Raw genomic sequence first — 17,383 nt, forward strand, 5'->3', positions numbered from 1 at the left:
AGTATGTATATATATATATATATATATATATATATATATATATATATATATATATATATATATTACATTATGATATACAGATGGTACAGTAACATTAACATTTTAAATATCTTTTATGTAACAATGTGGCAACAATGTTATACTGGCCCAACTTCAAAACTTCACTTTAAGCTTTTATTTGTCTTTAAAAAATTGAACCATTTATTGTCTTGTTATTCTGCATATTTCTTTATCATTGGTGGAATGTCATATACATATCAGAGGAAAATATTGTACACTTTACTTCACTGCATTTATTTACATAAAAAACTATACTGTACTAATTACTCACTAGTACACAGTATCTGAAATACTCTCCACCGAGACGAACTACAGCTTTAACACGCTCTTCTTTGTATTTGTTAATGATAGAAACAAAATAATATATTTTTCAAAACTTTGAAAGGAGCCATTCTGCCTAATGAGTACTTTTACTTTTGATATTTTAAGTACATTTTGTTGCTAACACTTATAAATGTTTTAATGCAGGACTGTTCTTGCTGCTTAGAGTTTGCTCATAAACATCTTTTATATGTCAATGATAAATACATACAGTATTTGATACATACATACAGTATTTCTGTCGCACACGACATTTATTTTGAAAAGCTTGTGGCGTGCGTCATCAGGAATCGACAAAAGTATTTCCTGCTAGCTAGATGAAAGCCGGTAATATTTAAAGGTCGCTTATGTTAATTACATTGCATTAGTGATGTTATTTTGTTGTATTAAGCACTGGTTTATGTCGTTAGTGTTTTATTTACATACTATTTGTGTTAGCATGACATTGCCGTTCAAACAGGATGCTATTTTGTCAGCTAAGTTAGCTGACCTCATTTGTTTACATTAGCTAGTAGATCCAGCTGGTTGGTTCTAGTCAGGAAACATCTTTATCTCTGTCGTTTTAACAGGTTCCCATTTTTCTGCGACACGAGTGGTTAAACCGAAACACATTTATGATGAGAAACTATCAACAAATGTGAGTGAAGTATGTTAAATTTGTTGTTTTAGTTTATAACTCTATCTTCTCCTTGAAAAAGTGTTGAATGTTGATGGTGTTTTGCATTTGTAGGCCATCCGCTTTGGCTAGCTGGACTAGTCTGACTACTTAACAGAAAGCTGTCATTCAAACTTCAAACTTCTATTCAAAATCAATTTGGTATTTGGGGTGGGGGCAAATGGTTGCAACATTTTATACTGCTTTTATCTCTGATGATTAGATTAGTTGAAAGCCATTATTTAAGGAAAGAAGAAAGGCATCATGACAACGGATTGGACTTTTGAATAGTAATGTAGGGTTCCTGAACAAAATTTACCAAGTTTTGAAACTAATCATTCTAATCAAATAATAAGTAAACAAATCATGAATCTTACCAGACATATTTTTGTCAATACTAAAAGTAAAATGTCAATAAAAGTTTTATCGTTTAATAATCAGTCCCAAACCTGAAACTTAGACATGGTGCTTTAGTTTCTCACCTTTTTATCTGCTCTGTAACTCACAACTTGGTCTCTAAAGGCAGACAGGCGCGTCCGGTAAATCTGTCTGTTTTCATATTGCTGGCTAGAAGAATAACTAGCATATCTTTTATCTGCAATCAAGGGGGAACACTTCTCATCCCCTGCATGAGACTGTGAGTTCCCTCAGCAGCCGACTGCTGCACCCTCAGTGCAGGAATAAGAGCTACTGCAGGTCCCTCATTCCAGCAGAAGTCAGACTCGTTAACAATAACATGAGCCAACACTCAACACAGCCAATATTCTGCACTATTTATAGTTATTTATTACTCTGAATATCTTACTGTGACCTGTGCAATATGCCAGTTTGTCAGTTTTATAGTCATCTGTGTGTGTATATATATATATATATATATATATATATATATATATATATATATATATATAATCTCCCTACCTGTAAATACAAGAAGTGTTTATAGTGTACATGTTACCGTTATTACTCTCTTCTTTTTCCTATTTTATTCTTTGTGTATTTTTCTATCCTATTTGTATTTTATGTGTATTTTTGTTATTTGTGGTGCTGCAATGAGCTGCTGTGACAAGTGGATTTCCCTATTGTGGGATCAATGAAGTCTATCTTATCTTATCTTATCTATCTCTTATCTTATCTCTCTATCCTTTACAGTTAGAAACTCACATTGTTTTTTTGCTCCTTAGATATTTTCTAGAATGACGGCAGTCAAGTAAGAGGAGGAATGAGAGTCTTTGGACCAGCAGAGCTGGTCGCAGGCCTCTGTCATGCAGACGAGCAGAATCCTTTCCCCGTGTGGCAGGATGGACACGTCAGCCCCTGTTTCAACCAACTGGTCCTCGGAGTCCTGCCTCATGCAGGGTTGGCTATTTTCAGTGCCTGCTACATCAGCATGTCAAGGTAAGTCATACCTATCAGCAAAACATAAAACAGAGACTTTACTCTGATATCATTCACACACGTTCAGGTATCTGGTAAGGATGCCCCCTGGGCGCCTCCCTACGGAGGTGTTCCAGGCCTGTCCAGCTGGGAGGAGGCCTCGGGGAAGACCCAGGACTAGGTGGAGAGATTATATCTCCACCCCGGTCTGGGAAAGCCTCGGGATCCCCCCAGTCAGAGCTGGCTAATGTGGCTCGGGAAAGGGAAGTTTGGGGCCCCCTGCTGGAGCTTCTTCCCCCGCGACCCGACTCGGGATAACTGGTTGAAGATGGATGGATGGATGGATCATTCACACACCTTGGTCTGTCCAGACTATCGGTGGGCAAATTGTTCTTTTTAGTGTAGTGAATTACTGGGATCAGTTCACAAAAGATTTGTTCCCCGAATCGTTAAGTGCTTGTTTGAAGCTCCGACTGTAGTAGTCCAGTGAACTGAACTGTCTGAACCACCTCGCTAGTGAACTGAGAACAGACAGTTTAGTCTTGAACCGTTGGCAAACCGAAAGCTGATGTAAACTGTCTAGACTCCAGACAGTTTATTCATGAACTACAAAGGTCATTTGGTAAAGGGTAACACCATGCTGTTTGTTAACATCAGTGAAATGTCCGCGGAGTCAAAGTAAAAAAAAAAAAATGATGGTGAAGTTCCTCTAAACTTTGGTTTAGAGAGTGGGAAATTAAACTTATCAATCTGAAAGTTTCGTATTTTAACAAAAATGGTATGTTATTTTATCAGTATTGGCCACAAAAAAAAAATTACTTTAAAAGGTCCCATGGCATGAAAATTTCACTTTGAGGTTTTTTAACATTAATATGCGTTCCCCCAGCCTGCCTATGGTCCCCCAGTGGCTAGAAATGGTGATAGGTGTAAACAGAGCCCTGGGTATCCTGCTCTGCCTTTGAGAAAATGAAAGCTCAGATGGACCAATCAGGAATCTTCTCCTAATGAGGTCATAAGGAGCAAGGTTACCTCCCCTTTCTCTGCTTTGCCCGCCCAGAGAATTTGGCCCACCCATGGGAGAGAGACATCATGGCTTTCAAAAGAGGAAAGTGGCAGTTGGTCAAGGCTACACCCCCACCCTCCACCTTGCCCCCCCCCCCTCTCTCCTCCTCAATAGCTACAGACACAGAAATGGCTCATCCTAAGGAAAGCTCATTGTGGGACTGGCTCTAGTGGCTGTAATTCTGCACAAAGTTTGAATTTCGGGAAAGAGACTTCAGATACAGTATTAGGGGACCACTAAGGTCTATATAAAAGATACTTCAGATACAGTATTAGGGGACCACTAAGGTCTATATAAAAGAGACTTCAGATACAGTATTAGGGGACCACTAAGGTCTATATAAAAGAGACTTCAGATACAGTATTAGGGGACCACTAAGGCCTATATAAAAGAGACTTCAGATACAGTATTAGGGGACCACTAAGGCCTATATAAAAGAGACTTCAGATACAGTATTAGGGGACCACTAAGGCCTATATAAAAGAGACTTCAGATACAGTATTAGGGGACCACTAAGGTCTATATAAAAGAGACTTCAGATACAGTATTAGGGGACCACTAAGGTCTATATAAAAGAGACTTCAGATACAGTATTAGGGGACCACTAACATCTATATAAAAGAGACTTCAGATACAGTATTAGGGGACCACTAAGGTCTATATAAAAGAGACTTCAGATCCAGTATTAGGGGACCACTAAGGTCTATATAAAAGAGACTTCAGATCCAGTATTAGGGGACCACTAAGGCCTATATAAAAGAGACTTCAGATACAGTATTAGGGGACCACTAACATCTATATAAAAGAGACTTCAGATCCAGTATTAGGGGACCACTAAGGTCTATATAAAAGAGACTTCAGATCCAGTATTAGGGGACCACTAAGGCCTATATAAAAGAGACTTCAGATACAGTAGGGGACCACTAAGGCCTATATAAAAGCATCCAAAGAGCACCATGTCATGGGACCTTTAAATATCATGCATCGGAAGTATTGTCAGTAATAATATTTCTGCTTTGTAGGTGCGACCTCCTCCGGTCGTCTCCTCCCTGTGGTTGGACACTCCGGTGGGTGTCGGCTCTGCTGGCGGCGCTGCTCTTCACCGCAGATGTCGTCCTGGCGAGCCTCCTCCAGCGGACGGACTTGTACCTGGACGTCCTAGCTGACGGCAGTGCCATCCTGGCCTGGCTGGTCCACTTCGGTGCCATCACGGTGCTCCAGAGGACCGCTTTCAGGAGAACCAGAGGACCTCCTCTGCTGCTGCTGCTGGTTCTCCTGTCTGTCCCAAACCTGGTCGTCACCTTGACGATTTACTGCGACAATCAGGAATATTTGAACCTCACAGAACCTCTTCAACTGGCTCGTTTTGTGCTTGCCTCAGCCCGCACGCTCCCCCTTCTGGTTTACATTCTGGCATTTGCATTTCCCTGCATCACTGATGCCGGATACACTCTGTATATCAACGCCGTGGATGGATCCCCGCTCGTCCCAGAGCGCGCCCATCCGGACACGGGTGAGATGGTGGCCGAGGACGGGAGCGGTGGCATCTCTCGGCTCTTCTACCTGTGGTTGGACCCTCTCCTCAGACGGGGGCAGCGAGGCGAGCTGGACAGGCCAGCTGATGTTTACCACCTCCCTCGGAAACTACGGACTACTGTGGTTTGTCGGTACTTCCACCAGTGCTGGGAAGCCTGCCGACGCGGGGCAGCGGTCCGTAACGGACAGGATCCGTGGCCCAGGCCGGTCAGCAGAAACCTCCTGAGCGGCAGCTGGAGTTACCAGGAGGAACCGCTGGAGCTGGAGGGGGATGTAGGACTGCTCAGGGTGCTGCACAAGGCGTTTGGGTTGCGTTACTACATCCTCGGTGTGCTGAAGGTGACGGTCAACATGCTGAGCTTCGCAGGGCCCCTGCTCCTCAGCAGTCTGTTAAACTTCATGGAGGACAGGGAAGCTCCTGTGAGCTGGGGGGCCTGGTGCGCTCTGGGGCTCTTTGCCACCACCCTTCTCTCTTCCTTCTTCCAAAACATCTTCGTCTTCGAGGTCTCCAAGGTGGCGCTGTCGGCGCGCGCCGCTCTCGTGTCGGCCATTTACGGCAAAGCCCTGCAGGTCAGCGGCAGCAGCCTGGCCGGCACCACGATGGGAGAGGTGGTGAACCTAATGAGCACGGACACCGACCGCGTGGTCAACTTCTGCAGCAGTTTCCACGAGCTGTGGAGCCTTCCCTTCCGGTTTGTTATCACCCTCTATCTGCTGTACCTGCAGGTGGGCGTGGCTTTCCTCGGAGGGCTGGCCGTGGCTCTGCTGCTGGTGCCTTTCAACAAGTTCCTCGCTACCCGTATCCTTAGCAACAACCAACACATGCTCAGGCACAAGGACAGCCGCGTTAAGGTGAGAACGTTTTTTTTTTCTACAAGTCGGGCGGGACGAAAAGTAATAATGGTTGTGGACACGATGGTGGCAGCAATGATAATCATTATAATAATGATTGATCATATTACCATCATATCACCATTGTATTTTGACGTATTACAGAAAAATCTATATCGACATATTTGGATATATGACACATATCGTCGGAAATAAAAAAAGGCTAATTTGAAAACATTTCATTGAGCTATTTACCTCAGACGAAATTAGAGCTGGAAAGATTATTCAATTAATCGATGAGTTGTCAACTATTAAATTAAAATTAAAAAATCTCTGATTCCAGCTTGTTTAATTTGAATATTTTCCACTTTCTTTACTCCTCTGTAAAACTGAATATCTTTGAGTTGACAAAACAAGACATTTGAGGACGTCATCTTGGACTTGGGGAAACACTCGTCGACTTTTTTCACCATTTTCAGACATTTTATAGACCAAACAACTAATCCATTAATGGAGAAAGTAATCAACAGATTAATTGAAAATGAAAATAATCTTTAGTTGCAGCCTTAAAGCAAATCACCTAATCCATCTTTAAATATTTGTTAAACCCACAGACAGAAGTAAAGGCTGACCAATACCATTGATATATGAAAAAAATGAAAATATGGAGATACAAGGTTTCTGCCCAACAGTGACGATATGATATATATAAAAAATAAATGGAATTGCATTCATTTAGGATACATTTTTTTTGTTTTTTTTGATTGCGTTTCTTAATTCAAGCTTAAAATAATGTTTAAATTTATAGTTCATTGTTAATTTCTAGTGAAATTATCTATATAAAATCTTTAAAGGTGCTCTAAGCGATGTCAAAACATCTCCTCACTATCTGCTAGCTGCCTGTCCCCTGAACACACTGTAAAAAACATCTCCTCACTATCTGCTAGCTGCCTGTCCCCTGAACACACTGTAAAAAACATCTCCTCACTATCTGCTAGCTGCCTGTCTCCTGAACACACTGTAAAAAACATCTCCTCACTATCTGCTAGCTGCCTGTCCCCTGAACACACTGTAAAAAACATCTCCTCACTATCTGCTAGCTGCCTGTCTCCTGAACACACTGTAAAAAATATCTCCTCACTATCTGCTAGCTGCCTGTCTCCTGAACACACTGTAAAAAACATCTCCTCACTATCCGCTAGCTGTCTGTCCCCTGAACACACTGTAAAAAAACATCTCCTCACTATCTGCTAGCTGCCTGTCCCCTGAACACACTGTAAAAAACATCTCCTCACTATCTGCTAGCTGTCTGTCTCCTGAACACACTGTAAAAAACATCTCCTCACTATCTGCTAGCTGTCTGTCCCCTGAACACACTGTAAAAAACATCTCCTCACTATCTGCTAGCTGCCTGTCCCCTGAACACACTGTAAAAAACATCTCCTCACTATCTGCTAGCTGTCTGTCCCCTGAACACACTGTAAAAAACATCTCCTCACTATCTGCTAGCTGTCTGTCCCTGAACACACTGTAAAAAAACATCTCCTCACTATCTGCTAGCTGTCTGTCCCCTGAACACACTGTAAAAAACATCTCCTCACTAGCTGCTAGCTGCCTGTTCCCTGAACACACTGTAAAAAACGCGGTCTCTGTAAATTTTAGTAGTTTGATAGCTGTTGTGTTTCATTGCTCCCTTTGTCTCCTGTTGCCTGCCTACTATTGAGTTCAGCAGTATTTACCCAAGAAGAACGTTTAAATTCAGATTGTTCTCTTAAATCTGTGATTTTTCTGTCCCAGTTAATGACCGAGATCCTCTTTGGCATTCGCATCATCAAGTTCTACAACTGGGAGCCTCATTTTACGCAGAAGGTCTCCGACTGTCGTAAACAAGAGCTGTCCCACCTCAAAGCCCTCAAGTACCTGGACGCCATGTGTGTTTACACCTGGGCTGCTCTGCCCGTGGTCATCTCCATCCTCAACTTCGTCACGTACGTGCTGCTGGGAAACCAGCTGACTGCAGCCAAGGTGGGGAAGCTTCTTTTTTTTTTTTCCAGATGCTTTGAAATAAAACTGTGTTGAAGCAAATGGTGAGCTCGGAGGGGATTATGAATAATTTCACAAAGAGCTAACAATGCATTTAATCAAAGCTCCTTCAATTAAAGGGATGGTTTGGAGTAGTTTTGCACCATCACCATCACCTCGAGCCAACAAAAAAAGCTTTTTTCCCGTGGTCGAACATTGGGCGAGTTAGCGCTATCAGCCGAGTGGCTTAGTGCAGGCGCTAATGGAACCAAAAGTGTATCTCGTAAATTACTCCAGTAATAATGCTAGGAATGGTACCAAACTTCTACAGTAGTACAAATAGGTTATATACTCATAAAACAAGGGATTGGAAAGTTTGTAAGTACACCAGGAGTATATTTTAAAAAAAAGCCAATAATATTTGGCTCAAGGTCATGGTGCAAAGGACCCTAGGGTGAAATTACTCCGAACCATCCCTTTCAGGTTATCCATTGAAGATAATCAGGAGTAAATTAGTAATTCTGTATCATATCTAACTGTTCTCCAACTGTCTTCATCATTCTGAAACCAGAACACAACAAATGTTAAGGATTTTCACTCCTGTCACCTAAAAAGAGGCAGAAAAATTGTCTAATGTTACTATTTTTAAGTTAGGCTTTATAACAAGCTCCATTGATTTGCCGGTCCAGTCAAAAAGACTGATGGGAGCCTAAAAGAGTCTGCGCTTTTGTGAAAACATTTGATGAGAAGCCTTTTTGAATGCAGGTTGTAGTATGTGTGATGACTCAGTGGTAAATTACACCCCCCCTCCCCCCTGCAGGTGTTCACCACGCTGGCTCTGGTGGGAATGTTGATCATCCCACTCAACTCGTTCCCCTGGGTGCTCAACGGCATCCTGGAGGCCAAAGTGTCTCTGGATCGAATCCAGCGCTTCTTCAAACTGACCAACCAGGATCTGCAGGCGCACTACGCCCTGGGTAGGATGCCGCTCTGAAGTTTGTGCGTAGGTGTTTTTGGGGGTTAATCAACAACCAAAAAACAGGCCATAGTGTCGTATTTATTTGATCCCATTTTGGTCGGTCTGTTGAAAACTGTCACTGTATAGAAACATAAAACAATTTGTGAAGTTCCACAGCATTTTCAGCTCTTCTGATTTACAACTTTATTGATCATCACAACCAGAACTGTTGCATTTACTGTTATTATTTTAAAGGGGTGTAAAGTAAGTAAGTAATTTAGAAACCTCAGCAAATGCACTGTTGACCACTGAATCCTGATAAGTTTCTTGTACAAAACACTTACATTGACTAGCCTTTCAAAGGTTAATAAATGTTATTCTAATCATATATCATTATAAATAAGGGGTGGGGCAAAATATTGATGTGGCATTATATCGTTGTCCTTTTTGCTCTGAAAAGATTTCCCTGCTTCCAGCGTCGCTAAAAGAGCCGCGTGGGGAGTATAGCCAGAGAATAAGCTAGTTGAGAGTTGGAGGAATAAAAAAAAAAGATGGAATTGGTTTCAAAGCCAAACGCGACAGCTGCAGTGTGGGAGCACTTGATGAATGATATTATATTATCGTTTATTGCAATAATTTCTGGGACAATTTATCGTCCAGCAAAATGTGTTATTGTGACAGGCCAACGCCCAACACATGAATGAGAGAAGCTTGAACATCAGTTAACTAGCCGAAGAGGAAGAGGTTTTCTACGGGACGGCTGACAGCAGTTTGAGGAAAATAACAGATGCCCCAGCCACGTTTAAGTCTGGACGCGTGGTTGCTCAATAGCTCTGTGATTTAAATTTACAGACTAACAAACTTGTGCTGCAGAATTGTCCTGTTTTCTAACAGTTTGCCGTGAATAAAGAGAGAAAACCTGCACTTAACCTTTTCACTGGCATTTTGTATTGATAGTTAGACCGATATCGTGATTATAGGCTTGTTTAGCAATATATTGATTATCGCAGGGTTGCTGGATCGTGATATTATCGGTATCGTATCGGGAGGTACCCTGTGATTCCCACCCCTGTTAAAAATAATAATATTTATTTCCATATCTGTCCTAGTGTCTCCTGAGGACAGTCAGACGTCGATCCTGTTGAGCCAGGGGACATTTTCCTGGCAGGGGCCCGACGGTCCCAACCAGAAGAAAGAGGGAGAAACTAAAACTGGAGCCGCTGAAGGGAGCCTGCTGCTGCACGGTCTCACTCTCCACATCACCAAGGTACAAACCATCTGTTAACGCATATAAAATATAGGGGTGGGAATCACCAGAGGCCTCACGATACGATATCATCACGATACTTACGATACGATATTATTGCGATTTCAAACATATTGCAATATTCTGCGATATATTGCAATTTATTACCTTTTTTCCAACTTCAAATTTTTCCCAATTTCAAATTGTGTCCCCAAAAGGAAACTTTGTCAACATCTGTTTTATCTAAAAAGATACATTTCTCTGTTTGTTCATCTCACTTCAATTGTATTGCTGCAAAATCAGACAAAGCAGACAAACTGACCAACACATATATCATAAAAGATCGATACTTGGTGTCTGTGATCGATACAGTATTGCCACAGAAAATATTGCGATACTATGCTGTATTGATTTTTTCCCCCCACCCCTAATAAAATATGTGAATTACTTTACTGCCTTTGTCTTGTCTGTTTGTGGTTCAGCGCCCCAGCTAAACCAGTGTGGAGGAGGCAATTTAAAAGTCTAATTAAAATCAAATTTCCTCTAAAAAAGAAAGAATTAGAAGAATAAATAAATAAATAATAAATGTGCTCAGACGACACTGGAACGAAACAATCCCACGACAGTATTTATAAAACCTCTTCTTTTCTTTCCCAAAATACTTTTTAAAGGTCCAGTGTGTAACGTGTTTAGTTGTTCATTATCAAAATCTGTGTTGCCCGTTCACAAACTTGTCCTTTTTCATGAATATTTACCTCCACCATCAATTCCAAGTTTTCCTATTTTACGTTTGCATTCGCATGACTTGGGGTAGATGCTCCATATTCATGCTCCATCTTGAAATACGTTAGCCGGTAAGGGACATACAGGACGTGTGTGTGTGTGTGTGTGTGTGTGTGTGTGTGTGTGTGTGTGTGTGTGTGTGTGTGTGTGTGTGTGTGTGTGTGTGTGTGTGTGTGTGTGGTGTGTGTGTGTTGGTGTGTGTGTGTGTGTGTGTGTGTGTGTGTGTGTGTGTGTGTGTGTAAGTGTGAAGGACATACAGGACATACTGCTCCACCTTTCACGTTTTTCGCTGTCACATGATAAACTCACAGCTGCTGCTAACGCTGCTAACGGGTATCGTAGCTTCCCGTCCCCCGGCAAGTTTGAAGAAGGAAACATGGAGGACCACACGTATTCAAAATCCAGATTTTAGGAAAAACAAAAAGGATATTGAAAAGAGCAAGAGGCCAGCTTTTTGAAGCGTGAAGGCTACCGTAGCTGTAATACCTACCTTGAACTGCGTGGTGCGAGAGAGTTGACTGCGATATACGATCTCAACACAATAGGAGAAATTCCCACACATTGGACCTTCAAGGAAACTTAACTGAGCTGCAGATGTTTGTATAACAACTTGTCGAATGAAAGCTTGAATCTAAAATTCAGTGCTGTGTCTTTAACATAACTGAAGTGAAGTCAAATAAAATGATTCGTCACCTGGATGAGATGTAATGCAGGTTTGAAGTAAAGATCTATTTCTTTCCATCTGACATTTGTTTTTAATGTTGAATCTTGGCGTCAGTGCGTGGCAGGTTAAGAGCAGTAACGTAAAGTGTCGACGTCTGTCTGGTTTAGGGCTCTCTGGTTGTGGTGGTGGGGAAGGTCGGCTGTGGGAAGAGTTCCCTTCTGGCTGCTCTCACTGGAGAACTCAACAGGTACATTTCTCTTCACTACATTCATCCCTTTCCTGACCAGTAAAAAAACATGCATCTCCAGATGTGTTGAATGTTCATGATAAACTGAAGGATGAAGTGTTCCTTTACGTGTTGAGACAATTCTGCTACTTCTTAAGCTAAATAAAGTCTTTAAAAAGCCTCTTGGATCAGCTGGAAAATGCATCGTCACAAAGCTGAAACCATGAAAAGTTGAAAAGTCCATTTTTTGCTTATAGCTACTTTTACATAAGTCAGGTTTTGAATGCAGGACTTTTTATTGTACTTTTACTTAAAACCATAGTGCGCAAATATGTCATATCAATGAACGTCCGTTACTCCATTTCCTCTGAAACATCACTTGAAATATTCCAGTGGACATGGTTACGTTGAAAGATGATTCAGGTTTGCTTGAATTGTGGAGTTTCAAGATCATATTTTCTACCAGAGATAGAAAAGGAATTGTAACAGGAGGTTTAGGGAGTGTCCTACAACTTTATAAATTAATTTACAAGTATGTCATTTATGTATACATGTTCTTGTATGTATTTGTTCTACACTTTCACGCCATTAGATGATACTTTTCATCCCAACTCTACTGGGAACTAGACTTTTCTGTCCTTCATAGAAGCTGCTTTAATAGATAGGAAAAAACAACAACTTTTAGGTCTTCAAACAGTGTTTTGAGTCACAGAAGTCCCAACGCTCTTTGCTGTTGTGCTCAGGTGAGATTGAATAACTGTGCATAAGAACATCTGAGATTCCCCAGTCTTCCTACCGTCTGTGCAGGCTGAGTGGAGTGGTGTATGTCGCAGACAGAGAGGCCGGCTTCGGTCTGGCGTCTCAGGAGCCGTGGATCCAGAATGCCTCAGTACGGGACAACATCCTGTTTGGCAAAGACTACGATCCCGTCTTCTACCAGGCTGTGATACAGGCCTGCGCTCTCTCAGACGACCTCAACGTACGATTACTTTACCCTTTATGTCTTTTCTTGATTGTGTATTACTCAGGGGCATAGCACAAAATTCTGGGCCCTGTAGAAAGGCATTTTCTATGGGCCCCTCCCCGCATCCACAGCTATTCATTCTAGCACGAAGGCCCTGGTTACTCAGAGAAAGATTTACAAAGAATATGTTTATCTTGTTCTAAAATGTGTCTTCAGGTTTTGCCAAATGGTGACAAGACGGAAGTGGGAGAGAACGGAGTGACCCTGAGCGGAGGACAGAAGGCTCGAGTAGTCCTCGCCAGAGCTGTTTACATGGTCAGTCCTCTGCACACACCGGCCGTCTGCTTTCAGCTCAGAGAGACATGCAAACGTGTTCGTCTGCAGACAACAAGGATCAAAGCACTTCAGAATGTGATTAGGGGCTGCAACTAAAGATTATTTTCATTGTCGATTAATCTGTCGATTATTTTCTGTCTATAAAATGGTGAAAACCGTCAATCAGTGTTTCCCAAAAAGCCCAAGAGGACATCCTCAAATGTCTTGTTTTGTCCACAACTCAAAGATATTCAGTTTACTGTCACAGAGGAGAGAAGAAACTAGAACAATATTATATATAATATATATATATATAATATTAATATTAGAACAAAATCCATTTAAGAAGCTGGAAACAGAGAATTTAAAAATTTTATTTACAAACCCCAATTCCAATGGAGTTGGGACGTTGTGTTAAACGTAAATAAAAACAGAATACAATTATTTGCAAATAGTTGACAACTAATCTTTCCAGCTCTAATTTTGTCTGAGGTAAATAGCTCAACGAAATGTGTTCAAATTAGCCTATTTTCATTTCCTAAAAAACAACGGTTTTGGACATGCAAGGTTTTCACAAAATGACTCAAACCAATAAATCGATTATCAAAATAGTTAGAGATTAATTTAATTTAATTTAGATTTTATTAGATCCATCTTTTATTAGAAGAAGTTAAGTTGGTGGTTTGAGAGGCCTGTCCGTTAATCCCTATGTTAGCTGTACTATCTACATGTAGGACACTAAGTCTTAAATAAACATATTATAATAATAATAATAATAATAATAATAATAATAATAATAATAATTATGGTGATTATTATTTTTTTCCATAATCGAGCAGCACTAGTTCAAGCTCAAATAAAATCAGGTAGGGCGCCTGGGTAGCTCACCTTGTAGAACGTGCGCCCACAAATAGAGGTGTACTCCTCGAAAGTTTGTTTTTAAGAAGGGACTTAAAGGAGATCACCGACTCACCAGACCTGATATCCTTATGCCTGATAGTTTACAACAATGAAACCAGAAGAGCATAGTAGTAATCAGCAGGTGTATCGTGTGATGCGACTCTCTCTCCTTATTTTTTTGCAGGACAAAGACATCTACCTCCTCGATGATCCGCTGGCAGCGGTTGACACCGACGTGGCCGAACACCTCATGAAGAGGTGCATCATGGAGCTCCTCAGGGGGAAGACCAGAATCCTTTGCACACACCGCATAGAGTTTGTCGACAAGGCCGACATGGTCGTCCTAATGGACAATGGAACCATCGTCAAAACAGGTAGAAACTCAAATCTGGATCTGACGGGTGGAAATGTCACATGTGGTTGTTTCATTAAATGCTTTCATGATCTTGGTTTTATTTTCCACTTTGTTAAAAAATGAGTGGGAAGAAAAAAAAAACTTTTCTGGTCCAACCCCCTTTTTCAACTTTTCTACTTTAGTTAAAGGTGCCCTGCCACACAAAACCGTTTTTACTTGGATTTTTTAAAATATGTCAGGTCCATATGTGTTTGTGTTATGTTGTGAATGTGAAAATGAACTGCTACCTCCTCTGTCAGCTCTAGACACTGAACAGAAAAAGCAGAGAAATCAGGCCAATTACTAAAGCTGGTCAGTCTGACATCATGTTGCCTGGGCTGGGTAAAGGATTATGACAGCCAGGCTCTCATTGGCTAGCTGTTAGCCAATCAGATTCAAACAGCTTAGTTTGTTGAATATTAATGAGAACTGGCAGAAATTGAGCCGAGTCTTCCTGCAGGCTTTCTATACCGCGCTAGAATGGCTTGAAACAAGGTAACCAGTCCATGGTAGACCTTCAGACATTACCACAAAGTCATGAAATGTGTGTGGGAGGGCACCTTTAAATACAAAACAATTTGATGCTTCACTTATTTATATATGTATACATGTATATACATGTACAGTGTATCTACTTACCTACACGCACATAAACACATGCATACACATAGACACACATGCATACATACAAGCATACACACATACATATACACATTTTTTTTCTTTCCCGTCCATTTACTTCTTTTTCTTCTATCTACATCAATCCAAATAATAACCCATCCAAACTAGACATCATATATAAGCCAGGAACCATACAGTCAGTACACAATACAATCACCTGGAGTCCTTCTCGTATCCATTCACCATATTCATTTTAAATAGTCTCTTAAAATTGCTCATTGTTGTATATGATTTCATCTCTTCACTGCAGCTGTTCCATAAATCAACTCCTTTGGTTGGGATGCAGTGATATTTAGCATTTGTTCTTCATTTAATCATCACTCACAAGTACTGAATCGTCAGGGTTTACCAGCAAAATCAGGACAACTTATTGTTTATGATTAATTATGGTGGACCAGACAGACAGATAATATATATGCAGTATTTAGTTTATCCACTGCAGGGTCAAAAAATACTTTATAAAAAGATTTCCTACAATTTCAGTTTACTGCAAGTTACATAAACCTTTTCTGTTTAGTTAAAGGTGCCGTAGGTAGGATTGTGAAGATCCAGGACTTAGCCAAAAAATTTGAAGATCGACAACTTTTCTGTCCCTCCCCCTTTTCCGCTAAAGCCCAAAACGGTATCCTAAGCCCCACCCCCCACAAGGGAGAATGAATGCATGTGCATGAGCAGTGATTGACACACAGTTAGACCCCCCCCCCCAACAACCACCAACAAGAAATCAGCCTCCAGCAGCTCTTCTACAAAGACAGGGAATCAGTGGGACGTCTTCAATGCACAAAACAGGAATTGTTTATATTTTATTTCCTCTGTTCTGATCGTTTATTTTATAGTATTCCGTATTTAGTTTATTCGCTGCAGGGTAAAGCATACTTTCCAAAATATTTGAGCAGATTACAACAAGGAAAATATATTTTCTGTCAGGTTAAGTTGCTACATTCATTCAGTTGTAATTCACATCATTTTGTAATAACTTGTTTAATTTAAAGGACTTAACAACAATACAATGTTATTTTTACCTTGATTCTGAGACATAGTGAGAGAGTATAACAATTATAAACCAGTGTGTCACCAGCAAGACAAGGAAGTTGTTATACAAAGGCAGAAAAACTGATTGTGATTTTTGTTGTTGTATTTAGCTTACTTCATTCTACAGCATGTTGGCTGTAATCAGGAGCTTTTATAAGCTCTCTTATTTCTCTTGACGCTTCAAAATAAACATTGAGAAAATACATGGAAGAGGAAATGTGAAATGTGCTCTTACAGTTGAAAAATGCTTTGTTGTTGAACCTATAAATGCTGACTGGATGTCTACAACTTTCAAAGACATTTTTATTTTCTGAATCAAAGGAGACTCTGCTAACAAGGCACTATGATTTTGGAGCCCTTTATTTATTCCACCTGTCCTGTTCCTTTGCTGTTGAACAGGCACACCAGCAGAAATCCTTCCTTTGGTCGAGGCCATGCCGAAGAAACGGAAGAATGACCACAACATGAAAGAGAAAGGTTTGTTCACCTCGGGTTAAAACTGCTGGGCTGAAAAAGGAGGGATGTACCAGTGCGGCTTTTGATTTCAACCACTTTGGTCCAGACTGAAATATCTCAACAATTGATGGATGGATTGTCACAAAACTTTAACAGACATTAATGGTGCCTAGAGGATATATTTTTCTTTTATGCCTCCACATTGGGTTACCTCTTGATGCCAACTTTTACACATGCTCTAAACAGCTGGCTCAGAAAACCTGGATAAATTCTCCAGAGCAGTATTGTCGTTTTAGTCTGGTATTGCTGTGGAAAAATCTGATTATTTTCACGTCCCTTCTTGGTTTTAACCAGATGGTGTGGAGCAGGAGGAGGAGGAGCCGGGTTTATCTCCTGATCTGTGTGTGGATGATGACCCCAACCTGTCGGGGGCGGAGCAGAAGCAGATGGGCGGGCTGGCGTGGAAAGTTTACCGAACCTACTGGGTTGCTTGTGGCGGAGTGCTGGCCGCCTCCATCCTGATGTCTCTGCTCCTCATGCAAGGTTTGGACCGACCGCTCGGCCTTTCAGCGCGATCTGTGCGCAGTGATGTCGCTCAGCAGATGCTCACGGGCATTTGAAGCGCATCACATCGTGATTCTCATTTTTCAATTTAAATAGGAATGTCAAGTTTATTTAATGCATTCGTTGATTTATTTATGTCCATAACAGGTTGGTCATAAAGGACTAATCGGCTGCAGAATATTTCGTTCTGTATTGACAGGTGCAATATTTGAAAATCAATAATAAATTACATTTATATCTGCATTTATGTCAAAACCTAGAGACTTTCAAACATCAATATGTCATTTATTAATATGTATTTGTGTCAAAATGACATATAAACATCTTTTCCTATTCTA

At 40.9% G+C, this 17,383-nt stretch overlaps 1 protein-coding gene across 4 annotated transcripts in view; it reads left to right on the forward strand.

Moving 5' to 3' along the window:
* The first annotated feature begins 651 nt into the window (after positions 1 to 651).
* Positions 652 to 17,383, forward strand: part of abcc10 (ATP-binding cassette, sub-family C (CFTR/MRP), member 10) — a 30,447-nt gene continuing 13,715 nt past the window's right edge. Inside the window, exons 1-13 of one of the 4 annotated variants that reach the window (XM_039808749.1) lie at positions 652 to 708; positions 951 to 1,027; positions 2,218 to 2,431; positions 4,496 to 5,861; positions 7,638 to 7,865; positions 8,683 to 8,839; positions 9,930 to 10,087; positions 11,681 to 11,760; positions 12,547 to 12,718; positions 12,920 to 13,018; positions 14,103 to 14,292; positions 16,425 to 16,502; positions 16,836 to 17,024. In XM_039808749.1, coding sequence (XP_039664683.1) covers positions 2,256 to 2,431; positions 4,496 to 5,861; positions 7,638 to 7,865; positions 8,683 to 8,839; positions 9,930 to 10,087; positions 11,681 to 11,760; positions 12,547 to 12,718; positions 12,920 to 13,018; positions 14,103 to 14,292; positions 16,425 to 16,502; positions 16,836 to 17,024 — 2,893 coding nt within the window. In that variant the 5' untranslated portion in view covers positions 652 to 708; positions 951 to 1,027; positions 2,218 to 2,255. Of the gene's footprint in view, positions 722 to 950; positions 1,028 to 2,217; positions 2,432 to 4,495; positions 5,862 to 7,637; positions 7,866 to 8,682; positions 8,840 to 9,929; positions 10,088 to 11,680; positions 11,761 to 12,546; positions 12,719 to 12,919; positions 13,019 to 14,102; positions 14,293 to 16,424; positions 16,503 to 16,835; positions 17,025 to 17,383 lie in introns of all 4 variants that reach the window. The other 3 variants (XM_039808730.1, XM_039808757.1, XM_039808740.1) reach the window with 3 other exon arrangements.

This window comes from Perca fluviatilis, chromosome 1 (genome assembly GCF_010015445.1).
Source record: "Perca fluviatilis chromosome 1, GENO_Pfluv_1.0, whole genome shotgun sequence".
Lineage (NCBI taxonomy): Eukaryota > Metazoa > Chordata > Actinopteri > Perciformes > Percidae > Perca > Perca fluviatilis.